Source organism: Acomys minous (genome assembly GCF_964271855.1).
Source record: "Acomys minous genome assembly, chromosome: 9".
Taxonomy (NCBI): Eukaryota; Metazoa; Chordata; class Mammalia; order Rodentia; family Muridae; genus Acomys; species Acomys minous.
In genome coordinates, this window is record NC_140490.1 from 95,747,440 (window position 1) to 95,774,677 (window position 27,238).

Genomic DNA, 27,238 nt, shown 5'->3' on the forward strand with positions numbered 1-27,238 from the left:
TTCGTCTCAACTCCACACACTATCACAGGCCTGCTTAAGACTCATGCCCCAGGCAGTTCCCTGTCGCTTGGATTTGGATAATTCCTAGAGTCCTCTCCATGCAATGTGACATCCACTAACAGTCATGGACTCCCACACTGTGCGATTCACAGACTCCCACTTTTCTTTAAGATTGGAACGCTGAAGCTTAGAGCAGCCCGTCAACACTGACTGGTCAGGCACACACATGTCTCTCTGCTTCCATGCAAGTGAAATGTAAAGGCTAAAGGGCTATCTTTACATTTAAAAACTTGCAATGGCAGAAAGAAAAGGGAGTGAAAGAGATGACATATTGCAGCACTTTGGAGAACAGAGAGCATTTCAAAGACACAGAGGAGAGGGAGGGTATTCCAAGTGTCTTCACAGTGATTGCCGATATCAAGCATGACCTAGAATGGTGACAAACTCCAGGATTAGAGGTCAGGCCCCTGAGAAGGCAAGCTCAGGTAGGATTGCAAATAGAAGTGTGAGAACAGCTCACACCAGGGCTCTTCCTGTGTCCAAGTGGGGCGATTCAACATTTCCCACGACACTGCTCCCCAGTAAACCCTACCCACATCTATATTCATGGCTTTAGCTATAGGGCTGAGGTGTTGGCAGGAATGTTGGAGTTAATGTATTATGAATGTGAGATATCCACATATTCAACCACAAGAGCACAAAAGCAAAAGTCCCTCTGGGATCATTGGCCAGTTAAAGAGAAAAAGACTCACAGACACTGGCATCTTGGCACCCTCCAACGAGCTGCTGGCTCTTCCCCCCAGTTACCTTATAACCAACTCTATATATCAATAAGCCAGGCACCATGTGTTTTCAGTGGCTCCCTAAACATAGTCAGACAGCCAAAGGTCTGCTGGAAAGGAAATGAAAGGCAGAAATCAAAACTAAAGAGAAGAAAGGCAGTCAGAGGGTCAGACAGACCTAAGATGGAACAGAGGAAATTATCAGTGGGCACAACAAACCTTCAGAGAGAGAGGTGACAGGTCCATAAAAAAAGACGAAGAGTGAGAGATGGTTTGTCTGTGAAGAAGGATCACGGGGCTGCTCAATGAAAAAAAAAAAAACACTAAGGACAAAAATACACTATCACAGCTAAGTAAGCAATGAAGTATTTGAAGCAGAAGATGAATCTGTCCTTCCCCAAAGGAAATACTAAATTCAATTCATAGATAACAGGGAGGGAAAGGATAAGAAAAATAAACTCTGAACCCATTAGGTTCACTTTCTGAATAACAGAAATTCGGGACTATACTGAGATGGCCAGAGGCAGGACTTGATAAAGATGAAACCTCTAGGAACTGAAAATGTGATGCTGTAGGGTGACAAGAGTGTCCTAGGCATCCAGCAGAACAGATTGGGGGGGGGGGTGGAGGGGGAGAGACCGAGGCACACCGTAGAATTTCATCACACACGTGGGACAGAGGATCACAGAGCAACCAGAGTCACAGAAAAAGACCTCACTGCCCACTGGGGATGCATCCAAAGGCGAGCGCATCAGTCAATCAAAGCCATCGCTGCACTCCGGTGGGTAGCAAAGCATCTCAACAGCCAAGATGTGGAATCGACCCATGTCCATCAACACATGAGTGGGTAGATCAAATGCATTCAAAATAAAACTCCGTACAGGCATGAAAATGTAATCCTGACACTTGGGGGATGTGAGTGAGCAGAGAAGGCCAAATGTGAAGCAAAATAAGTCACATGTAGACACACAACTGCTGCATGGCCTCACACACATGTGGAATAAAACAAGGATCTGATAGAAGGTGGTAGTAAGTGGTATTTATCTAGAGGTTGGTGTAGCTCGGAGAGTGTTCACAGATGTTAGCTAAAGAGTATATAATCTGTTTTTCTTAACAAAAATCTCAGTCGTTCGATTGTACCAATAAAGACCCAGGAGCTTAGATGCTGGGGCAAAAGCCTGCTAGCTCACAAAGGCAGCGAAAGAACCCAGTTGACTTTCCTCCTTAGGCAACATCCCAAAAAAGAGGCTCTCCTTCCCCACAACACTGCCCCAAAAATCCCTCAAACCGAGCGCCCCTCCCTTCTACTTCCTGGGCATCTCTCTATCCATCCTCCTGACTTCCTTTTAGTCTCTGTGGTTTTTTCCTATGTCCACTCTCTGTCTACTGATTGCTTGCTCTGCCTCTTGACCTATGGTTGACTTTATTTGATCCTGTTTACAATATTCAAACACAAAGCTCTTGGGTTAAAGGTGTGCTAGGGCTGAGCCACACCACAACTAGAAATGGCTTTTTTTCCAGTAAATGATACAACTTGGGGGTTCACAGTGTGATCAAATATCCTGCTACAATAACCAGTTAAGATAGGAGGAAACAATGTGTGACTGTTTAGAATAAGCAAACATAGAGACAGAAAGTAAAAAAAAAAACAAAAAAAACCAACTACCTGTGATATTGGGCCAGGAGAGAACTAGTCGGGGATAGTATAAAGAGATGAGAATGGATAGTAGTAGTTATTGAATGTCTTATATGGGGGGAAACTGATTGCATTAATAACTGCAATCTACCAAAAACAGTGGGTTGTATACTTCAGATGGGTGAACTGATGCTCTGTTAACTGTACCTCATTAAAATTGTGTATGTGTGGGGGCGCGCGCGTGCAGGTGTGCACACATGCACGCATGTCTGTCTGTCTGTCTGTCTGTTTGTCTGTCTTTATATGGAGTAAAGATGTATATGCATGCATATTCATTTGACTATTCATGTAATATGAATATGCAGGTATGCAGCTGTATGTGCACATGCATGTGGGAGGCAGACGTTGACACTGGATGTCTTCCTCAGTTACTCCTCACCTCGTTTTGTTTTTGTGTCAAGACAGGGTCTATCATTGACCTCGCAACGTGCCAGTTTGACTAGACTGCCTAGCCAGCAAGCCCAGACATCCTGCTACATGGCTGCTTGTCACCACATGGGGATTTTGTTTTGTACGTGGGTGTTTGGGATCTCAACTCAGGGCTTCGTGTCTGGACAGCAAACACTTTGCCAACTGAGGCATCTCTCTATCCCCACTGTTGCTAAAATTTAAAATGCCAGCGCAAATATAAACAGAATTCAAGACAATTTGTGAATGCATGTATGACATTATGCATTTGAAAGCCTGAATAATTAAAAAATTACCTTTTGATTAAAAAAGATTAATAATATTGAAGAGACAATATACATCAGAAACATATATCAATAAGGCACTTAAATTAAAATAAGAAAGTCTAAGTTCAAGTTGACAGATGTTTCTATCACCCCACTGAAGCACAGTATGATAATAAAATCTTATAATAACTAGTCTATAAAAAGAAAAGGACGGGGGAGGGAGAAGAGGAGAGAGAGGGTCAGGCCTCTCCATACAGTGCAAGCTTCCCACAGACAGTGAAGGAATGCTTCCGATGTGTTAAATTATATATCTTATGTGAAGTGTGGGAAAATATTTTTATAAGATGATGAAATCTCCCCCAGAGATTTGGCCAAGGCCACACAGCCTTATGCTGTTTGCTCTTGCTTTGTGAGTGTTGCCCTTGACTACAGGTGTGGAATTTAAGATCTTTGAGAACAGGAATACTATCTTGGGGCAGGGTTTTTTCTTTCTTTCTTTCTTTCTTTTTTCTCTTCAGTATTTGTGCAATTACTATCATTACCTCTCTGGCCTTCCCATCGTGTCTGTTAAGGGCCAATGAAGTTCCCTAAAGTGTGTGAATGGACAGTTTGTATTTAGATAAACACTTGAGATTTATGCCAATGGCTTTCCTCCTTTTCATGTCACCGCCTGTCTGCAGCTTGCCTATACGGTCGAAGCCTTTTCCACCTGCTTGAAAGGAACCGTTGAAGTCAGTGGATAGGTGACAGTGTGAGATCAGAACATCACGGCATCAGTCCTAAACACACATGCAGTTGCGATGAGTATGGCCAGCAAGCGTGTCTGGCTGGGCCTCCCCAGTCGTTTAAATAGCCATGTCTCTGCCTCCTTGTGTGTAAACTGTAGATGTGCCTCCCATGACTTGGGGTTGGCTTATACCATACACCTAGTAGCTTTGGGAACTATCTGCAGGAGGACTAGGATCTAGTTAACCATTCAATTAAGACTTCAAGTCCAGAGGCAACTGAGAGGGAAGTCCTGGGCAATCACATGAAACCTGTAACACTCCAGGCACTAACTACGGGAAGCCTAGCTCTTACCTTTCTATCCTGTTAGACTGAGCTGGTCTTGAACACACAGCCTAGGAACAGTCTAGCTCTTGTTAAAGATATAAAGACCTCCAGCAAGGAACTCGGTTTCCTATCTCTTGCCTCCAAAAGGCTCAAATCCTGTACTGATTAAACATCTCGAGGGTCCATTCCTATCCAAGGATGTGTTTTCACTTGCCAGATGAAGACTTCCTGTTCAGCGTTCAGTGTTTTGCCTCATCAGACTTCCTAAATGTGGCATTGCTTGTCTGTTTGCATCTGTGGTGCGGCCACAAGGTACCAGGCCTTAGACTGTCTAGCCACATGTCACATAACAACCTTGGATTCCATGTAGAAGATCACAGTAAGTTGTAATGCCCATAGGAAGATTAGCTATTGATCCCCTGGTCCTGCTTTGCTTTCTATTGCTAGGACGAATACCATGACCAGAAGAAACTTGGAGAACAAAAGGCTTATTTGGCTCATACTTTAACACCATAGTCTGTCATTGAGAAAAACCTGGGCAGGAACTCAAGTGGGAACTAGGAGACAAGAACTGAAACAGAGGCCATGAAAGAGTACTGCTTGCCGGGTGTGGTGGCTCATGTCTTTAATCCCAGCACTCGGGAGGCAGAGGCAGGTGGATCTCTGTGAGTTCGAGGCCAGCCTGGTCAACAAAGCAAGTCCGGGACAGCCAAGATAACATAGAGAAACCCTGTCTCATAAGAAAGAAAGAAAGAAAGAAAGAAAGAAAGAAAGAAAGAGGGAGGAAGGAAGAAAAGAAAAGAAAAGAAAAGAAAAGAAAAGAAAAGAAACAGTACTGCTTATGGCTTGCTCCCTGCGGCTTGCTCAACTGTGCTTTCTTAGATACCCTCAGAACCATCCAGCCACAGTGGCACCAGCCCCGGTTAGCTGGGCTCACCTCACAAATCATTCATTAAGAAGAGCTCCCGCCCTCAGACTTGCCTACAGGCCAATCGCAATTCCTCAATTGACATTCCCTCTTCCAAAAGGATTCTAGCTTGTATCAACTTGACAGTAAACTAACCAACACACCTTTTTTTCACTTGTCATTCATATTGAATGCACACCTTGAAGCTCACCGCCTTATAAACGCAATTGAGAGCTCATCTGGGACCAGAAAGTAGGGCCATGAGGCGGGTTAAAGGTCTAGGCTCTCTGGCATCATCTTGAGACAAATCTAAGTCATCAAGCCTTTGGCTCTGGGTGCATGTTTTTTATTGCTGAGCTATGGTGCCATGTCTGGCTGAAAGCAGCAGTTTTTCACTGTGGTCTGTAAAACAAGTATCTGTGCAGTTCCTTAGATTTTTGTCTCTAGTGGCCACTTACTCCCTGTCTCTAAAATTGTTTGATAGTTACTTATTTTGTAACAACGATCTAATAAGGTTACTTTCTTTCATGTGGTTCTGTTATGTTCTACTAAAGATTTTTTTTTAAAGATAGGATAGTCTGATTTCTTCTTCCTGTATTTAGGAAGTTAAGATTTTTTTAAGTTACAAACTTGAACCTAGCTCCAAAGTTCATCACCTAGAGAAATGCATCTCTTTGAAATCTTAAAACAAACAAACAAACAATCCACCCTGCCCCCAACTTCTTATCTGGGATTTCTATTCTACTAGCCCCAGCATCCTTGCTTCCAACTGGCATTTCTGCTTCTAAGTAGTCAATAAATGGAAAAGGATGGTGTGACATGCAGTTACCATGGCATGCAAATGGCCTTTATAGTCCCTGCGACATCTGAAGTGCTAAATCAGATGTGAGATTTCATGCATCCTGCCTGAGACCTAGAGTGCCCGCAGACACCACCCAAGGACTAAGTGTGGTACCTTGCTTGCTCAGGCAGATACACTCTACAGTCAGATGGCTCCAGCCTGTGTTCTTGCCACCTGGCAGTCCCCCACTCTTGGTCTCAGTCTTCCTCCCTGTGAAATGGGATTAGGGACCTCACCTACCTCATATAGTTCCTGTCAAGATAATGGAAACAAAATGGCATCGGTGCACCCTACCCTGCACAGTGCTCACTGTGGCTGCCATCTATCCCAGTGGCTTTCAGCCTTTCTAATGCTGCAACCGACCCTTTAATAGAGTTCCTCATGTTGTGGTGACTGCCCCCAACCATAACATTATTTTTGATACTACTTCAGAGCTGTAATTTTGCTACTTTTATGAATCGCAATGTAAACATCTATTTTCCAATGGTCTTTTGGGGCTTGTGACCCAGGTTGAGAACCCCTGATCTAAGGTTTGCTGAGTGGGTGGATGATGTCTAAATTAATCAACAACTGTCAGAAGTATCTTCGAAAAAGGTAAGAATTTGGAATCTGAGAAGATTATCCAAGAAAATGTGTCTTTGTGATTTTTTTTGACAGCCACTGTATCTTTTGTTGTGAAACAGATACATATTATGCACACTTGTTCACTGTTAAAGAAGGAAAAATGGACCCAAGGTAAGAGAAAGGGGAAACTATGGTCTGCCTGTTTTCTTGTGCCTTGAGAAAAAGTATCCGCCTTAAATGACAATTTGTTGGTTGAGACTCAGTGTGTGGCCTCCTGTCAGCAGCTCCTGAAGCCCTTGTTTGCTGTCAGATGTGGCTGTTTCTGGACAATGCCTTGTTACCCCAATGATGCCAGAGATGAAGGCTCAGCATCCAATTCCCAGAGGAAGGTTTCTGTCACCTGACACCAACACAAGGACATCCAGACCATCCTGCACCTCCCAGTAACTGACATGATATAGTGGTTCTACAATCTGGTGACATGAACACACACTTAATTTTAAAAGACTATTGCTTTAGATGAACATTCTCTTTGTCAACTATAAATCCTTCCAGCCCCTCCATCTTTTGCCTATTTGGTTGCGTTTCCTGCAACTAAATACATTCTGACATATGACCATCGATTCATCTATGAAATTTTGTCTTTAACAACATGTACCATGCAACAAAATTCTCACAACACCTTATTTTTCTTATATGTGATGGTGGCTTTTTTGGCCTATGTCTTATTTCCTTTTAAGAGGTGCTACTCGTGAGATGGAGAGATGTCTCAGTAGGAAGGAGAGTGAGGCCCCAGGTGTAAACACCCAGTATATTCGTAAAACTCCTGGCATGGCTACAGGTGCCCAAAGCCCCACTGTCAGAGGAGCAGGGATAGGTAGATTCAGGAGCTCACTGGCCAGGTCAATAGAGGAAGATACTTGGTGCCATTTTCTGGTCTCTGTTCATGCACTTGAGGGACACACACACACACACACACACACACACACACACACACACAGTGCTACTTATGACATACTGTATTGACTCTCTAACCTATTAATGTTTAGGGAACCACAATTTGAAAACTACTATAGTAAATTTCCTGAGAGACATGATATACTATTTTAAAAGTTAGATGGAATGTCTGGCAAGGATTTCAAACTGGGAGGCAGGGGTGGGTGGGAGGGTGGGGGTGGGGGCACAGATGGTATGGACAGCCCTGCATAGTCATGGGTTCTACAGTCACAGATTCAACCAGTTACAGACAGAAAATATGTCTTTGTTGCATCTGCTGAACATGCAGGGACCCTGTCATGTCATTACTCTCTACATAACACAGCGTAGAAACAACGCATACATTTCCATTGTGTTCCATGTTGTATGTAATGCAGAAACATTTGAAAGTACACACAAGGATGTATGTAAGTCATATGCAAAGATGTCATTTAAAAAAAAGATTCTTGAGCATCCATGGATTTTTGTGTCTTTGGAAAATCCTGGAACCAATCACCTGCAGATAACAAGGGATGAGTTTTGCCTCTCAAGGGTAAGACGAGGCTTTAATTATATCTGGAAGTGGTATGGTAAATCTATCTTTCTGCCTGAATAGGAAAATCTGTATAACTGGCCCAATGTTAACAGGCTTGTAGCCTAAGGGAGAGGGAGGGTGGAAACAGGAAAGGGTGGGCCTATGAGGTTTCTGATTTGACAGGGGTCACGTGAGTCAAGGAGGGGCAGAAGCTACCAGGGGCGCCGCTGGAGGCGACAAAGCTTCTGTGCTGGAGAGTGCAAAAGGATACCAATGCAGGAGACAAAAAGCAAACGAAAATGCCAGAGGAGGAAAGCCCCTTAGGCTGGTACTCAATGGGAAAATGCCTGAGGCTCTTCTTAGAGGGAGCCATCAGAGGAGTTCTACACTGGAAGGCCTCGCCATAAAAAACGGTTACATTGACCAACGGTTCCATTCTGCAAAGCCTGACCCATTTTCAAGACTGCCCTGGAATCTGAATCACTGCTCCATCTCGGTCTTTAAGGGAGTGAGCCTCATTCCTGCCTCTGTGAGAACACTGCGAGCCTTATCTCCCAGCAGAATAGTTAACTCGGGGTCTTGTGTACCATAGGTTCTGTGGCTGTGCTCGGAGGCTTGTCCAGGGGAGGGATATACCACTGGAAGCAAAGTTCTTTGTTTAAAGCTTGCACAGCCATTTCTGACGTGAGATCGGTGTAAGATGGGGTGCCAGGGAGTTTCGAAGACAAATCAGACTGCACGGAGCTGTCCCGATGAATCTAGGGAACAGAAACAACGAGAAGCCATGTCAGTGTAGTTGCCAATGGTGAGCTCATTCAATATTCAAAGCAATGACATTCTGCTGCATTAAAAAAATTCTGGGGGTTGCCGGGCATGGTAGGCACATGCCTTTCATCTCAGAACTCAAGAGGCAGAGGCAGGTGGATCGCTGTGAGTTTGAGGCCAGCCTGGTCTACAAAGCGAGTCCAAGACAGCCAAGGCTATACAGAGAAACCCTGTCTCAAAACAAAACAAAACAAAACAAAAATTCTGGGAGTTGTCTCAGTTTATTTTATGAAAGTAGACCTTGAAACTGCCCCTAGATTGCCATAGAATAAATTCTCATATAATGAATAAATATTTAAAACCTTGTGGACTCAACAGATGTCTTCTACTTCAGTAAAGCTTTCAGGGTGGTGGCCGTAGGGCGGGGGCATACCCTGAAATTTGTTGCTAAGAAATATCTATTACATTGTTTCTGCTTGACATAATGGTGAGAAAATATGTGCTTTCAGCTCCAGTGACACAACTGGTTAGCACTTGCTACTTGCAGAGTAGGTACCCATAACACTTATGGTCTTGTTCATTGGTGACACCATTACAAAATGAGACACTTATTATTCCCTGAAAGGCTTAAGTCCAATTCTCTCTCCTTCCTTCTTTAAATGCATGGGACTGATTTGTAAGTTCAAGCCCTCAGTGGGATCTAGGCCTAGTTTATTTCAGGAAATGTGGTTGCTGGGCCAGGAACACAGACGGGAAGAGGAGCTGAGAGCTTCACTGGGGAAAGAGTTGCTGAGGTAACTAAAGGGCACAGGGTGCTGATGTTCATCAGCGAAACAACTGGCCAGCCATGGGGAAAGCAATATACATAGCGGTACCTCAGGTCTGAAAAGAATGGGAGGTAAATTATTTTCAAAGTTAACTTCTTCTTGCTCCCAAGGCCACAACTCAGTAACTAGAAAAGTTTCCCTGCTCTGGGTTCCTGACAGCCAAGGCTTCTCAGCGGGGCTGCTGACAAGGAAGACACACCACCACCAGAACTCTGGATGCCTCTTCTCCTCTCATTATGCCCCCACTTAATCAGGCTCTGACTGGGACTGCAAGGCTTCAAAACCCAAGCAGAAGTGGAAAAGACCCTTGACCTTTCAAGCTGTCCCCTGAGAAAAGGAGAAAGACGTCTTGACTGAAAGGTAATACTAAATAGGGAACTTTCCAGAATGATCTAGAAACTATCAAAACAAACAAAAGCCCAAAGAACCTCCGCATAATGAAGAGCAATTCATATGAGCTGGATTCACACCCGGCAGTTCATAACAGAGACGGGGTAAAGAATCGCTTTAAAATTGAATTTCTTTCTTTCTTTCCTTTTGGTTTATTATTATTATTTCTTTGGAGACAGGGCTTTCCTGTGTAACCCTGGCTGTCCTGGAACTCCTTCTGTAGACCAGGCTGGCCTTGAACTCAGAGATCTGCCTGCTTCTGCCTTCCGAGTGCTGGGGTTAAAAGTGCCCATCGCTGCCACGGCTGCTGCTGCCACCACCACCACCTGGCAAAATTAAGTTTCTAATATGAGGAGTTTTCCTAGGCTCTGACAATTATTAATTACTCTCATAATGATTATTCTAATTAATGGTATTCTGGCAATTATTATTATTTCCTAGGTTCTGAAAAGTAATTCATACTTCCAACCAGGTCAGGGAACGAAAATAAAAATCAGTTACTTTTTAGTTCAACACATGCGTCGATCATTAGAACAATGATAATAGACACTACTGTCAAACTGCAGTGGTGAGCGTCATCAGGGCTTGCCTCTCCAGCAGAAGGACTTGAGCTCAATCCTCAGGCCATGTGAGAAAGCTGAGCACAGTGGGTGTGCCTGTAGGATCAGTGCCGGGGGTTGGGGGCAGCTGGATGCCCAGGATTCACTGACTTCTAAGTGCCAGGCCAGTGAGAGATCCTGTCTCTAAAATCAAGGTGGGTAGCTCTCAGAGAACGACATCTGTGGTTGTCCTCTGGTTTCCCTATGCAGTACACATATGTACACACCCACAAATACATATCCCTGAGCATACACACTTAGTTAATATGAAAACATGCATTTCCCAATATATTTAAAACACTATAGTATCTAGTTGCTGATGAGAACAATTATATACATATTTAATATATGTATATGTTAGTACATATTAAATATACACACATAAATACATATATATTCTATATAATAAAATATAGAATACACCTATATACTTCACACATATATAGAATGGTGACTTAGACACCAGATACTTTCTATGTTTTCTTAATCCTTTAAAAGGAATGGGATAACAGACCCTATCATCCTATCAAAACCAACTCATTCCAGCTGATCCAGTATTTGGATCTGCACAGGCTGCATGGGCACTCAGTCCATAAGCATGCACAACTCATCACTGTGCGTGATTTTAATCATCGTCTATTTGGTATCTCTAATTCGATTTGTTTGGTGCCTCTGTTTCCCATTGCAAAGCTCCAATAGATTCAACACAACACAACATAACATGCGGCAGTGATTGTTATGGAAACCTACCTACTTCTTGGTGGGGGGAAACACAGGCTGAAGTACCCAAGTAAGGAAACAGTTTGATTGAAGTAGCCTCCCGAGTGATTAAAGGCTCCAAAATGTTATTATAAAAATCAGCCAAGCTTGGAGATTATATCAAAAAAATCCCCAAAGGCTTCATGCTTGTTAGTTACCTACCCCAGTGAAGCGAACACATGATTAGGTACCTCGCACCTGTCAGGCGAGCGACAGTGATCTCAGAGCTGATTACCCTGGGATAGTGTTTCACTCATTATATAAAAATAAGAGTACACAGGTGAAACAAAATCCACCATAACGCCGCCGCCGTGAGAAATAACAGAAGGCTGCAGATCGCATTTGAAATGCTACCTGTGAAACACCAGCCTCAGAATTAGGTCATGCGACTTTGGGTAGCCATTCATACGAGAAAACTTGGGCCAGCGAAACTTTCAGGCATGCACATTAGGCATGCACATTAGTTTCCAAGGTCTTGTTCAGCGCCCACAAGAGTGGAACTCCGATGACACTGTTCTCGGACCTCAAGTCCAGCCCCTGTCCTCTCCCTCCAGAGTCAAGGTATAACCAGGTAGGATGGCTAAAACCTACGATATTATCACGTGCAGACTGAGGAAGGAGGACTCTTGTGAGTTTCAAGCAAGCCTGAGATACAGAGTAAATTCCAGGTCAGGGAAAAAAAACTCCAACAGCTAAAACAAACCAAACCAACAAAAACTCCAAGGTGTTTGAGACATGTGCAGTAATCCCCAAGGGAGTCTCAGTTCCAAAGAAGTGAGTCAGAGTCTATCAAATTTTCTCCCATGCTATGTGCGATTGTGGGAGAGCCTACTGGTCTACCCGTCCTTCTCACTCCTCTGCTGGGAGAAAGTTACCTGACTGAATTCAGGGGGAAATATTTGGGACATGCACATTTCTGCTTGATCCGATTTCAGCTTCAGTTGTTTGTTGTTGTGTTGAGGTGGGTTGCACTGTGCAGCCTAAGAGGTGCACCAGATAACCCAGGCTTAGCCTACCTAGTGCTAGGTTACCGATATAAGTCAGCGTACGTGGCTCTTTAACAGAGTTCTTAAACATTCCTGAATGGCTGTTTCCTTGTTTTATTATTTAAATGTTTTCTGTTAATATATAACCTATGCTGTAAATTCACAGTGTCTCCCTAGGCAGTGCAGGTTGGCCTACAGTTTACAATCTTTACTTCTTAGCCTCCTGAATGTTGGGGTTACAGGAATACCCCACTACACATGGAATATCACGTCTAAGGCCACAATTTATTGAAACAAAACAAACAACTAACTCTTTGGAATAAAAAGGCAGGAGAATTCCCAAGTGTTCTATTAAGTCCCCCCCCCCCAAGGGTTTCTCTGTGTAGCCCTGGCTGTCCTGGAACTCACTTTGCAGACCAGGCTGGCCTCGAACTCACAGAGATCCACCTGCCTCTGCTGCCCTGAGAGCTGGGATTACAGGCGTGCGCCGCAGCGCAGCACCTGGCTTCTTTTAAGTTTTTAACGTTGTATCCAGACACAGAGATGCTCCATTCTGGTAGGATAAGATGGGTGAAAGTTCCTGTTCTGGAAAGAGCTGTGGTTTCAGGTCACATCCCTGGCAAGGCTGGCAACAGAAGCATGGCCGTGGCTGGTTTATGGAAGCCTGTCATTGTAAACACTAAAGGGCTGAATGGCAAGGTTCAGAGATAGGATTAATTCAGAATAAGTGAGGACTCCCCCCCCTAATTTTGAAGACTCTGTGCAAGTGACATGATTTATTCATTTCATAAACATGGACTCATAAACTTGTGGGTTCAATGGCCCCTTGAGTTTTCTGCCAGAATCTCAGACCTTCCATCTACAGAGCACAGTGGGTCAGCCTCCTCCACAAGGCACTCCTCCTCCAGCTCCCGTGCACCTGCTGATGGTGTCACTGAGCTCTAAGGACCACAGGCTTCCCATGGACCCTTTGTCTTCCAGCTCCAAAGGACCATGATGCTCTGTTTCAGTGTGCCATTTTTTTTTCTTAAGCAGTGTCTTTCACAGCCGTATCTTCCTTCCCACTCTTGTGGGCATACGGTCCATTACTTCACTGCTTCTCTTTTAGAGATCCCTTTCCCCCTCTCCTCTGCCAGTCAGTGCTACACAAAACTAACAGCAAGGATAACGTACACAGGTTGTTTTACTTTTGTATTGCTCTGTCTTGTTAGAAGATGATTTTATTTTTCATTTTTACAATAGCCTATAAAGTAGCAGGTTCCCTCACGGTATTCTCACACACATGGTCTTCCCTCAACCTCACCCCATCCCACTTCCCTGCTCCCGTTTCTCCTGCCACACCCTTTGTCCCCCAGTATTCTCCTTTCCACTTCAGTATCCCACGTGTTCTATTATCTTCCTCACCCCTTCAGCCCGTGTCTCCCTCCCTGCGTCTCGGGATCATCTCTAGTCCCCTGGACCTTACCCACATCTCCACCCATGTAGATACACAGAGTCACCATTGGAGGCCAGGAGCTACATGTAAGAGAGAAAACACAGCACGTGCCTTTCTGAGCCTTGATTACCTCACTTGGTCCTATAGTTTTTCCAGCACCATTTTATTTTCCTGTAAATTCATAACTGCATTATTTTTTTTATAGCTAAATAAAATTCCATTGTGTATACACTTAAGTATTTATCAGGTGATAGGTATCTGGACTGATTCCACACTCTCTCGGCCATGAAAAGAGAAGCAATGAATGTGGATTGCAGATATTGCTGCAACAGGATGTAAAGTACCTTGGTTATATACCTAGGACTGGCATAGAGGGATCATGTAGTAGTTCTATTTTAGTTTTTTTTTTTTAAAGAAGCTTACACACTGATTTCCATAGTGGTTTTGCTCTATTTTACACTACCAATAGTAGACAAGGGGTTACTCTTTCCCCACACTCCAATTACCATTTGTGGCTCATTTGTTTCCTTAAAGGAAGCTGTTCTGGTTACCGTGATATGGAATCCCAAGGCAATTTTAATGTGCACTTCTCTGATGGCTAAGGATATGTAACACTTTAAAAATGTATTTATCGGTCATTCATACTTCTTCTTTTGAAAACTGTCTTTCCAGTCCATTGACCCAATTATTGATTGACGGTTTTGATTTTAGTGCTTGGTTTTTGCTGTTCTGTAGATTTTCTGAATATTCACCCCTTCTCTGAAGTATAGTTGAAAAGAGGTTTTTCTCCCATCCAGCAAGCTGTCTTTCACTCTTTTAACAGTTTTTTTGTTGTGCAGAAGCTCTGTGTGTGCATGTGTGTGTGTGTGTGTGTGTGTGTGTGTGTGTGTGTGTGTGTGTGTACGTATGTGTGTGAATGCACTTGTTTGTATGTGTGCTTGTAGAAGTGTGAGGTCAACTTTAGTGTGTTCCTATATCATTCTCAATACCTTTTTGGCTAGACTGGCTGGCCAGCAAGCTTTTGGCATCTACTTATCTTAATCCACTCAACCCAGTGAAGAGCCACAGTGTGTAGCTGTTTGCATGGGTGCTCAGGATGTGAACTCAGGTCCTCAGGTTTATATAGCCACTGAGCCATCTCCTCACCCCCTAGAAACTTTTTTATTTCATGTGATCCCATCTGTCAGTTCCTGCTCTCTCTCCTGTGCTATTGGAGTCTTGATGAAAAGCGTCCTCCTTATACTTAAACCATCAAGTGTTCCCCACACTGTTTCCTTTAGCAATTTCAGAGTAAAACCATCAATAATCCATTTTAACCTTCATGATTTCCTTGCAATGTCTCTTAGAAAGATCTTCTGAAGTAATCTAACTTCCCTTTGGTCAAACTTGAGATCTGTTGTTTCTCTACCACTAGATCAAAACTGCACCCACAGGAGGTCTGCTTTTCTACATCGTCTGTCTCGGCCAACTCAGTCGCTTTGGTACATAGTAGGACTTCAACAAATGTTTCAGGCTCATATTCTTAATTTTGAAATGACTTTCTCAGTGTAATCAAACTCCTTCATTGCAGTGGTTTATTTAACTGTTCACATTACTCAAACTGTGATGGCTTTAAAAGCCAACTCTTAGAACCCCAGAAAGTCATCTTTCTGTGTCATGTCAATGGAAATTGCTAAGGTTTTTTTATTACACATTTTGTAAGAATCCATTGAATTTAATATAACTTTCCCGAATAACAAGTTTCCCAACTCTTAATTCATCTAAATCTTTTTTTACTTCTATTAACATTAATAGTTGTGAAAAGTACAATGAACCTTTCACATGTTTAAAACAAAGAACCCAGTGTGGACTTAGAAAGACTCAGACTAGGGTGTGGCAATGTGATGATGCTGGATTTTGCATCAGATCTTAGCAAAATGGGCCACCTGAAAGATATTTGCACTGGGGCATTTCCAAGGCCAATGGAGATGACAAGAAAGAAGACTTGAGGTGGGAATCATCCTGAAACTCCAGGTATCTTGGTTGACCTCCCTCTGAGCCTGCTAGGAACTCTGGGTAAATTAGAAACCTCTGTGCCACTTGAAGGCTGACTCCTCTCTGTGATAGAAGGAGGGTGATCTAAGACAACGGTTTCAGAAGCTTACCTTGCTCAGTGACTCAAACAGGATTTTTTCTAGCGGAGCGAAGTTTTCCAAACTTTGAAGAAGCTCCTTTGGAAACCCATCAATGCACGAGGAGGAGTAGAGCTGTAAGAATCGTTTCAGGAAATGATGTATTTCTTTCTGGCGCAAGATCAGTTCAGAGTTGTACAGGGATGTGAAGAGCATATCATCAGGCAAAGAAATCCCCGACACAGGAGTTGCAGATGCTTAGAACAAAAAAGGTCATTATTCAGGCTTGTGTTTGTGACAGAGTGGTCTCAGTCTCGGCACTCACTCACTGCCTGCTATGGCAGAGCAACCAGTTAATGTCCGGCCACTACCATGCTCTGTAGGAGTTACATACTAATGGGTTACTGATTGCCACGGGCTTCAAGGGACATGTCACAGGTACACAAGGATATTGTTTCTGGTTGTAACTGTTAACAACTACACCATCTAGTCTGTCTACTTGTCTTATTTTGGGTTCCTACCACATAGGCCCTGCAAGTGGAGATTTGAATGGGGGGTATTCTTCTGAAACAGGGATCTCAATGACCTTTGTGGATGGTTAGGAAAACTGGCGCCAAGAAAAAAGGAGATTTAGAAGGGCACATACATGAATGGGACAGTCCTGTGGACAACAAACAAACAAACAAACCAAGCCAGGAAGGATGATCTCAATCAAGCCAGCTTCTCTACCTCGGCTACCCTATTAGCTAAGGTCACTGCTAGGTTGTGGGGAGCCTTGGCGTAGGTTGTGTTTACAGAATGGACGGAACCCTAAGAAGACCCAGAGCATAAGAGCAGAGAGGTGAATGCTTTTGTGGAAAGTGCCAGCCTCTGCTTTCGGAGGCAAGCTGGTCACTGCAGTGGCAGGACATCCTCAGGGCTGGCTGTTGGGCTCAAGCCTACATCCTTCCCTTCTGAATGAGTTTCCATCACTGCAGACCACAGCAGTCACCTTTCCACCCTGAAACCTTCCCCCAGGGATTGCTTAGCCGCTTGCTAATATCCGATGACTGTGCTCAACCACTCTGTGACCCTTGTTGCCTACCCTGATGACCTCTCAATTTTTGGACATGGTGTGGACCAGACAGTCTTTCTTGACCGCACTCATAAACAACACTAGATTACTAACTTCAAGGATACCGATAAGGCACAGTAAAATACTAATAATGTCAAAATAATCATGGTAAAGGGCTGGTGTCAGCAGATGTTAGCAGTTTTTCTATAAATTCTTTACATGGTGTGCTGGCTTGACACAAGGTGAAGTCATTTGGGAAGAGGGAACAACTGAGAAAATTCCCCCACTAGACTGGCCTCAGCCAATGTGGTATTTTCTTAATTGATGAAAGATATGGAGGTGCCAATCCTGAGCAGGTTGTCCTCCTGGGTACTATAAAGAAGCAGGCTGAGTAAAACCTTGAGGTGTAAACCAGTAAGCAGCACTTGTCCATGACCTCTGCATCAGTTCTGGCCTCCAGGATCCTGCCTTGAGATCCTGCCCTGAGACCCTGCCCTGAGATCCTGTCTTGAGACCCTGCCCTGAGATCCTGTCTTGAGACCCTGCCCTGAGATCCTGCCTTGAGACCCTTGCCCTGAGACCCTGCCCTGACATCCTGCCCTGATATCTTGCCTTGAGATCCTGTCCTGACTTCCATCAGCAACAGAGTGTGGCCTGAGAGTTGTCCTCTGGAATAAATCCTTTCCTCCTAGAGTTGCTTTTGGTCTTGGTGTTTTAAAACAGCAATAGAACCCAAACTAAGACATGTGGTACTTTTTTAAATGATAATTAAATGTCCTATCCAAAGTCGTACATTCTGTCTCCTTTACTTGCTAGATAGTAGAACACACCCTAAAGCCAAATTCTATCTTATTCGTTTTGTAAAGCTGTCATTCTGTGGTCCCTGGTTTTTACCTCTTTTGCTCCAAGGACCACTTTGGCAATCTGGCGAATTCACCAGATACTTTTCAGTCAGGATGTTTTTAAATCTATGAAATAAGATGTGTTGAATCTTTGCAGACATCAATTACATTGAAATGTTATTCCGGTCGAAGGTCCCCGTACTGTACGGGCTCACGTCCCTGAAACCCCATCTTTTGATGACCCTTCGCTCAGCCATCAGAATTGCTCTACAGTCTTAATAAAGATGTGACCTAAGTAGGAAAAGGAAAGTAATACAGTTTTCTTAACGCCTGGAGACCCACCTAGCAGCTTGCTCAAGTTGTTAATTCTCTGTAGGTGGATGTAGTAGCGAATGAGAAGGACCCACGAAATGTCGCCTTTGGTCTGAGTCTTCCTTTTGCAGTCTACGTTGTCATAAATGTCATCATTTGGGTTAAAAAATGAACTGTAAGTCTGGAAAGCAACTTGGTAGTTTTCTGAAAGCAAAACAAACAGTAACAATGAAATGCTATGGTTTTCTTAAAATAACTCTATGCATGGAGTCAGAGGGGGAGAAAGACAACTTATAAAGGAAAGGCTATTGTGTGAGCAGATAATCAATCTTTAAAAATGTATATCACAAAGGCACCAAACACAATGCTGAAAGAAACAGACTAGGGCGTGGGGAGGGCGTGGAATTTAGCGCATGTATTGCTGCTGCTTGCTTTTTAAAATAAAATATGTGTATGAGTGTTTTGTCTGCATCTACGTCAGATCTGCTGGGCTGGAGTTTTGAGTGGTTATGAGCAGCCGTGTGGGTGCTGGAAACTGAACCCAGGTTCTCTGCAAGCACACCAAGTGCTCCCGACTGCTAAGGCAGGCATCTCTCCAGCTCCCAAATTATTTTGTTTATTTCTTTATGGTTCTGAGAACTGAGCCTAGAGCTTTGTGCACGCTATGGGTATGCTCCGCCAGTGAGCTACGGCCACAGCACTTCCTCTTTTTTATGTAACATCTAAAAACTTGGTACAAACCAATTTATAAAAAGTCAAACAGCCCAGTTTCAATAAGCAGTTCGTGGGAGAGGTGAGCAAAGAATTTCAACAAGTAACTGGTAGGCCATAAAGGATGGAAAATTTTAGTACCACTAAAAATCAGGTAAATCCAAATTCAAGATGAAATATCCTTTTCCATGCCTTAGGAATTGCCACAGTGCTAACTGACTATAGTGAGTATTAGTGACAACTTGAAGACAATGGAGTGTGCATACACTTACCCCCAAGTGCAACAGCCCGCCAGAGAATAGGGCAGGATCTAACAAAATGGCAAATGAAGACACTCGTGCATGCTAGAGTCTTGTGCAAAGATGTGCCCCACAGTTTTGCAACAGAATAGCACGGTACCACTGATGCACATTCCAGGGCATGTATGTTCCTTATGTCGTGTATGTGCTAACAACATGTACATATGAGATTTGATCAGGGAACAGTAGTTGTCTCTGGGGATGAAAGAAATGGAGATGCTTGGGGTCTTCTGTGGGTAGTGGTCCAGGCATGTTTTATTTTTTATTTGTAGCTCCCTTCCTTGTTGCCTCCCAGTCCCACCCTCCCTCCCTCCCTCCCTAGTCTTTAGAAAGGGGAGCCCTCCTCCTCTATCATGTGACCTCAGCCTGTCAAGTCTCATCTGGACTGTAAACTTTTTTTGTTTTTGAGACAGTTTCTCTGTGTAACATCTCTGGTTGTCCTGGACTCACTTTGTAGACGAGGCTGGCCTTGAACTCACAAAGACATGTCTGCCTCTGCCTGCCTAATGCTGGGATTAATGGTGTGTGCTACCACCTAGGCATGTTTTAAATTGAATTTCCATGCACTTACCGTATGGACGAGGCCTCTCTGACTGACTGACAAGCTATCTAAACACTTACCACTCACCTTAGAAAACAAAATACTGCCTGAGTGCTTTTAGGGTACCTTGAAATAATCCTTTCTTAAACCCATTTTCCTGTCTCTGTCTGAAGCCATTGGCCACAAGTAATCTTTAGCCAAACTTTCGTACTAGGAACCACACAACTCTCATAAAAATGTATTTTTCTTTATAATTTTTTGAAACTATGTTTGGAGAAAAATTACATTACCGTACCATAATTTTTTTCACTAGACATTATACTTTCAAGTTTTATCCAAGCTGTTTATAGGTATAGTTCATTGATTCTTTTCATTGCTTATAATATTCCATTAAATAAATACAACATGATTTATATAATCTATTGGTGATAGACATGTGGGTTCTTTCTGATCATATTTTTAGGTTTTAAATATTTATTCATTTTTATTTTGTGTGCCTGAGTGTTACTTTGCATGTATTATGCACAACATGTGAATGTCTGGTACTCATGGAGGTCAGAAGAGATTACTGAATTCCCTGTAGCTGGAGTTACAGATGGCCGTGAGCTACCATGTGGGTGCTTTTAAGCACTGATCCATCTTCCTAGCCCCTGTATTTTGCTTTGTTTTTATTTTGCTGTTTTAAACAAAACTGCCATGAGTATTTGAACATATTTAATACTTAAGTGTATAAATCACTGGGAAGTAAATGTAGGAGTTCATTTTCTGGTATTTTTAAAAGAATATTGCCCTTTGCTCTTTTGGATAAATTTTACCATCTTTATCAACTACCACCAAAATGAAATTTGTTAAAATAGTTACTGAAGCTTCATTAAATGTACATGTCATCTCTAAAAGATGTATAGACGGCATGCTCTCCTGTCATATTTGCCCATAGCTTTTGATGAGTTCTCTATTAACAACTTTTGTTAATCACTAGTAATTTAACTTTTTAAAAAGTATTATCTTTTGAAATCTGTAGAGATAAAATCTTTTAAAAATTATTTTTGAGAGCTTCATGTATGAGTTTACTGTACTGACATGCCCTTCCTTCCCTCCCTCCCTCCCTCCCTCCCTCCCTCCCTCCAACTCCTCCATGGCCCCCACACTTGCCTCTCAGATTTATGATTCTATAATTTATATATACACACACACAACTTAATGCTGCCTTTCTGTATGCACAGGTGTTTGGGGATGACAATTTAGGACTGGATAGCCTATCAGGAAGCTTGTCTCTAGAGAAAACCAATTTCCTCCCCCACTCAGCATCCACTGGTTACTTATAGATCTTCATATATAGCGATTAGGACTAGTGAAAATTTTCTCCATCCACATATTAACTGGTGTGGTCATTTTACAGGTCTTGTTTAGGCAGCCGTAAGTGTAGATTTGGCTTCCATGGTGTCTAAGAGAAACTACCTTGCAGCAGGCATCATCTCCCTGAGACTTAGGTTTAGGCAATGTGTTGTAGATGTACCAACTGGGGCCAGGCAAAACCACTTATCATCTACCTTTTGGGCAGTAGTAGATCTCTGTGTAGCTTCTGTCTACTTCAAAAAGAGTCTTTGATGATGGATGTGGCTTATACTTACCTATGGGCATAATGTATTTACAACACATTTAAAAGCTATATTGAATTAGGAAAGTTTAGGTTCTTTTCTGGGGTCTTCTATAGAGCAGGCCATAAGTCCAATCAGACAACTGTTGGTTACTACCAACATACAAGTGCCACTATCACGTTACTGGGGATATCCCGCCAGGCAAGCTGCTGTTGTGGCTCGCAGGCTTTACAGCTAGGGGGGACTGTTGATAACTTTTCTCCCTTGGAAGTTTGCAGAGCACCTTCCAATACTATGGGAGCTGGTTATCAGGGAGGAGCCTTTCAGGCCAACACCAGATTGATTTTTTTTTTTCAAGTCCTGTGACGTAAGTGTGTGCTGTCTTCAGCAAAAGGACGTTAATGTCAAGTTCTGGGAGGCAACCAAAGGCAATACCAATAGCCAATGCCTTGGGGGTATGTATGCCTTAGACCTCACCCTGACTAACAACTCAAAGAAAGACATCTCTTGACTGGGTTTCTTTATAGATAGACTATGGCTCCTTTACGGCATTACTTCCTTTAAGATTATGTATGTATGTATGTATGTATGTATGTATGTATGTATGTACGTATGTATGTTTGCTTGTATGTGCGTGCATATTATGTATTTATGTATATATGTTTGTATGTGTATATATTACAAATTTGTGAATTATATAAAATATGTATTTCACATATTTATAAATACACATACAAAATGTACTTCTAAGCTTATAAAATTAATACTTCCCTATGGCACTTTCAAGCATCCTTCGTGTTCTTTATCTCTGTTCTCCTCTTGCTGTTTTAGCCTCCTTCCCCAACCCCAGTTAACTACTGCAGCCCCATTTTCCTTCTTCCCCATTTTATCGCACCTATGCTCCCCTCTGGACCACCCCAACGGTCCCTTTCTGCTTCCCTGGCTTCTGCAGGGACCCTTAATTATATACTTTGTCTTTCTGGGTCTGGGTTACTTCACTCATATATCTTCCAGTTCCATCCATTTGTCTGCAAGCTTTCTTTACAGATGATTAAAATTCCATTGTGTATATATAGATTTTCATTAGTTAGCCATTATGATGGCTCCTAGGCTGATTCCATTTCCTAGCTATTGTGAACAGAATGGCAATGAAAGTGTCCAGTCAAGTATTCCTGCAGTAAGATGTCCAGTGGTGCACCTGGTTCATTTGGAAGACATACTTTTAGTTTTTTAAAAAAATTCTCCATACTGACCTTCTGTGGCTGCACCACTTTGCAGTCCTACAAAGAGTGAGTTAGGGTTCCCTTCCCCTACATCCTGGCCAGCATTTGTTGGCACTTGTTTTCTAGACCTTGGCCATTCTGACTGGGGTTAAAGGAAATCTCAGAGCAGTTTTAATTTACATTTTCCTGATTGCTAAGTACATAGTCCACATTTTTAAGTAAGAAATAGCATCTTGCATACAGCAACCCTGCTAGATGCACCTTGTCTATAGTTCGGGGTCTTATTTGTGGGAATCATCCATGGCTAATGGCAGCTCATTATTATTATTATTTCTTTTCTGCATATTATTATGCAAGACAGAACATCCAGGGCAATTTAAAATTAAAGTCATGATAAGTATTTCACTTGTTTCTAAAGGGAAGAGTACGTTCAAACACAGAGGGTAAGTACTAAGAGGGTTTTCCTCACTCAGAACTCTATTTTATGTTCAATTATGAGTGCATTGCATGTGTGAGTATGTGTGTGCATGCGGGCATGTGTGTGTGTGTGTGTGTGTGTGTGTGTGTATGTGTGCGTGTGTGAGTGTGTGTGTGGTATGGTTATGTGTACATGGGTATATAGTACCCATGTGCAGATGCCTGTGGGTGCCAATAGATGCTCTGTAGCAGGTGGCTGTAACTGCCCAATGTAGGCACTAGGAACGGAACTCAGGTCCCCTATAAGAGTAGTGCAGATATGCCTAATTGCTGAGCCATCTCTCCAACCTTTTAGAACTCTTTTTAAAGGAAAGGAATTTCCTTTAACTCAGTTTTGGAGTCATGGATGACTGTTTAATTTTATTTAATTTTGTGCCTGTTTGAGATGATGATTATTTTCACCTACTAATGTAGCGATTGGATTTAATAGATATTCTAATTTTGAATTACATTTGCATTCCTGGAAGTAATCCAACTTGACACCATGTATCTTTCAACATGCTGCTTGTTTTCAGTAGTCATGCATGTATATGATCAAAAATAAGACTCTCTCCCTAGAGATCCAGCTCTGAAAGTAACTTTCTTATAGCATCTTCTCCAAATTGCCCGTTTTCAAGAATCTATTGATTAGGTTTCTGTGACATTAACTTAGAGGCCACTTCTCTGTCCTTCAAAATGGTTACAGGTATATCACATCCGCTTCCGCTACCATATTCCTACAACCTTCTAAAAGCCTTATAGTGCATCCAATATGGACCATATCTCTGGATAGCTTACTTCAGAACCTGACAGCACCTGCCCCTTTGCCCCTTCCAAGCTTGCTGTTGTCAAATACAACAACATTTACGCTCGTGCTTATCTGTATTCATAACTTCTGTTTTATCGCTAAGATGAAATCAACAAAGAGCATTTGCTGAGCGTTGTGGCACCTATGATTCCTACACGTGGGAGGTTGAGGCAGGAGTATCAAGAATTCAAAGTCATCCTTGGGTATATAATACCACATCCGAAGAAGAAGAAGAAGAAGAGGGAAAAGGAAAAGGAGGAGGAGGAGGAGGAAGAGGGAGACCTAATTAGGATTAGGATCGCTCAATTCAATATAACCAGATTTCTTTCATGAAGGCTTAGTATCACAATCCCACAACCCACATAAAAATGCTTTTAGTATGAAGATCAAATGGACTATTTTAATTTATAATCATTCCATCATTTCATCATATACTTCATGTACGTCACTTTATTGGACTATGAATCTTTTAACTCTGAATATTGTCTTCACTAACAGAAATAACATTTTCACTTCACCATATTCTTTGTGTGGGGAGGTCTAAGACAGGGTTTCTCTGTGTAGCCCTGGCCATCCTAGAACTCATTTTGTAGACCAGGCAGGCCTCAAACTCAGAGATCCACCTGCCTCTGCTTCCCTAGCACTGAGATTAAAGGCGCGTGCCACCAGCACCACATTTTTAATGTCTTCTAACTAATTATTCCATCTCCTGCTTTGCACCCATTCAAGTTTTCCAATAGTGTTCCTGAGATAGCCAATCTCCCAACCTACTTTGCACAGATGCATTATGGGTGGTTGCATAGCGAGCAATAGTGGGGAACTCCCCTTTCTTTCCTTCATTTGCAGTCCTGCATGCCAGGATTTATTATCAAGAAACATCCTGAAAACAGTTTATCAATTTGTAAAAACACTTGAGTCCTTAAAGGACCCTAAAACCTAACTTGTGTCTTAGTGAAAAAACAAACTTACTTCCCCACAGTCCCTCCCGAGCCTGTGCTCTGATGTCCTCCCATCTGTTGTTGCTGCAATGGGGCTGAGACTCATCAAATCCAACCCGCATGTGCTACCTCATTCTGGAATGTACTTTCTTTTCCCAATTAACTCATTATCTGTGGTAATTTAAAGTGTCCCGTTAGGCCCAGCTTTTCATATTTTTTTGTTTTGTTTTTTATTTGTACTGCATGGATCATGGTAGAACTTAAAGGCTCATTTCTCCCTTCAGCACTGAAAAAGAGTTTTCTATTGATTTCTGTGATGACTGCTTCCAATTTTCTTCTCCTACATCTTGAATATATTTTGAATATTAAAACATTTGCACTGATTCACTCTTTCTCGATTTCTATTTCTCTTTTCTCCTCTTCTTTATAATTTCTCTGCCACCTTCTCTCCTCATCTCTCTTGATTGATGACAGATATAACCCTCTGCTGTTATGCAGAAATGTAGGCATTTAAATAAATGGTTCTGGATGTATTGTATATCCATATAGACAAAGTCTATCTTGACTTCAGCCTTCCCACGCATGTAAGAGTCGCACATAAAAACAGGCTGAGTGACATGCAGATCTAAATGTAAGTGCTGAAAGGAAGATGGGTACACAGGAAAGCATTTTTTGATTTTCTGTATGTAAGAAAATATTTCTGTAATTGAATATTAAGAGTACAAATCATAACAGAAAACACATACCTGTGTTTTAAGACACATACCCACGTTCCCAGTTCAGGGGCAGGAGAAAACCCTGTCTAAAAAATATTTATAATCTGCACAATAATAGAAGTACAGGATTTGAATAATCAAAAATTAAATAAAATAAAAAGATGAAACAGTATAAAAGATATATAATATATTATATAATCAACAAAACATAATATATATGATATATAATATATTATATAATCAGAAAAACATCCAAATATATAAAGAACACCTGTAGTTCTCTAAAACTCCCAAGGAAAAGTACAGATGGCTCTTGAATAAGAGGGTCCCTCTAAAGAGTATGCAATAGCCAATACACAATACAGAATACAGCATGTCAGCAGGATAAATTTCAAACTAAACTGCCTTGGGAACTTGTAAAGATGCTCATATGCTTTCTGATGCAGCAATCCCACTCCTTGGCACACATGTGCACACACATATGCATACACATATGTACATGTGTATACACACATCATATATATATTTATATGTACACACACACACACACACACACACACACACACACACACTCATATATCTGTACCCAAAAGATCACAATGTTTTCTGAGCAGGCTCTTTCACACAGCCTTCAGTGTTTACCTATGGATAATAAATGGTGCTGTTACATCCACAGAAGACTAAGTCTCACAGACAGTGTAGAACAAAAGAAGCCGGCTACAACAATGCAGTTATTTCATTTACACAAAATCCAAAAGCTGGCCAAACTTATGTTAGACATTAGAAGGCGGGAAGGTTAACAGGGCCAGGAGGGGTCGCCAGGTGGACTTCCGGGGTGCTGGCATTGCTCCATGCCTTGATTCGTAACAGTCACATGGGCATTTCCTACATGACAAACCACCTGTGTTTGTGCTCTTTTTATATTTATCTTCCATGACTTTCACATTGGAAATGCCTGTGTGACAATGGCATGGCCTCCTCTTCTAGAAACCATCACCGAACAACAAAGAAAACAGGAAGCAACAACACTAGTTTGGCTGGAATAAATCAAGGAGTGGAAATCTCAAACCACAAACTGTGTAGAGCCATCCCCAAAGCAGATGGCATTGAGAGCGCAGACAAGGAAGTCGAGGGTGACACTGAGATGTAAAAAATTGATGATGAAGAGCAGGGCTGTGGGGCCAGTCATGAAATCTTGCTACTCATATACAAAAGAAAAATGACTTAAAATGTAAATGTAATGTAACAACTCAAATTTATGTTACAGCTTTTCCAAGCTAAAAATGGAAAGCCAGTAGAGCGTCCTATAGAGCAGTGGTTCTCAAACATTCCCTTTATATAGTTCCTCATGTTGTGGGAACCCCCAGCCATAAAATTATTTTTGTTGGATTGACCATAGACATGCCCCCAAAACCTAGACACTCATACAGCTCTGCCCTAAGTGACTTTACCCAGTGCTCACCCTGATGTCTAAGGATGCGGTTTAAGGTGAAAAAGATTTGCATTTCCCCTGGACGAAAGCTCAGTCTCTCAACCAGGACACTGTAAAATGGTCAGATAAACGGGCTTAAAGACAGAGCTGAGAACACAGGTGTGTGGATCAGGATCTGGGGGAAGGAGGATTAATGGTGATGGAGCCACACGGAATCCTAGGAATTAGACTCTGGAGACCAGACTCCAGGTGCAGTGCATAAGCCTTTATATGACTGAAGGACCAATCAGACCATCCCATACTAGCCTCAAGCGCCAATAGCAACCTGTCAGGTTGGTGTAGCTATGAGGAAATGTGGCAAGCCAAGGTCATTTCAGAAGGCTTCTGAGAAGAAGGCAGAAGCAGTCGC

At 42.4% G+C, this 27,238-nt stretch overlaps 1 protein-coding gene across 4 annotated transcripts in view; it reads right to left on the minus strand.

Moving 5' to 3' along the window:
• CFAP54 (cilia and flagella associated protein 54) overlaps window positions 1-27,238 on the minus strand; it is a 296,457-nt gene that overhangs the window by 36,150 nt on the left and 233,069 nt on the right. For all 4 annotated transcript variants that reach the window (XM_084796148.1, XM_084796147.1, XM_084796149.1 and 1 more), the window contains 3 exons: window positions 18,138-18,311; window positions 15,933-16,156; window positions 8,615-8,785 (listed from right to left, as the gene is read on the minus strand). In XM_084796148.1, coding sequence (XP_084652274.1) covers window positions 8,615-8,785; window positions 15,933-16,156; window positions 18,138-18,311 — 569 coding nt within the window. The remainder of the gene's footprint in view (window positions 1-8,614; window positions 8,786-15,932; window positions 16,157-18,137; window positions 18,312-27,238) is intronic.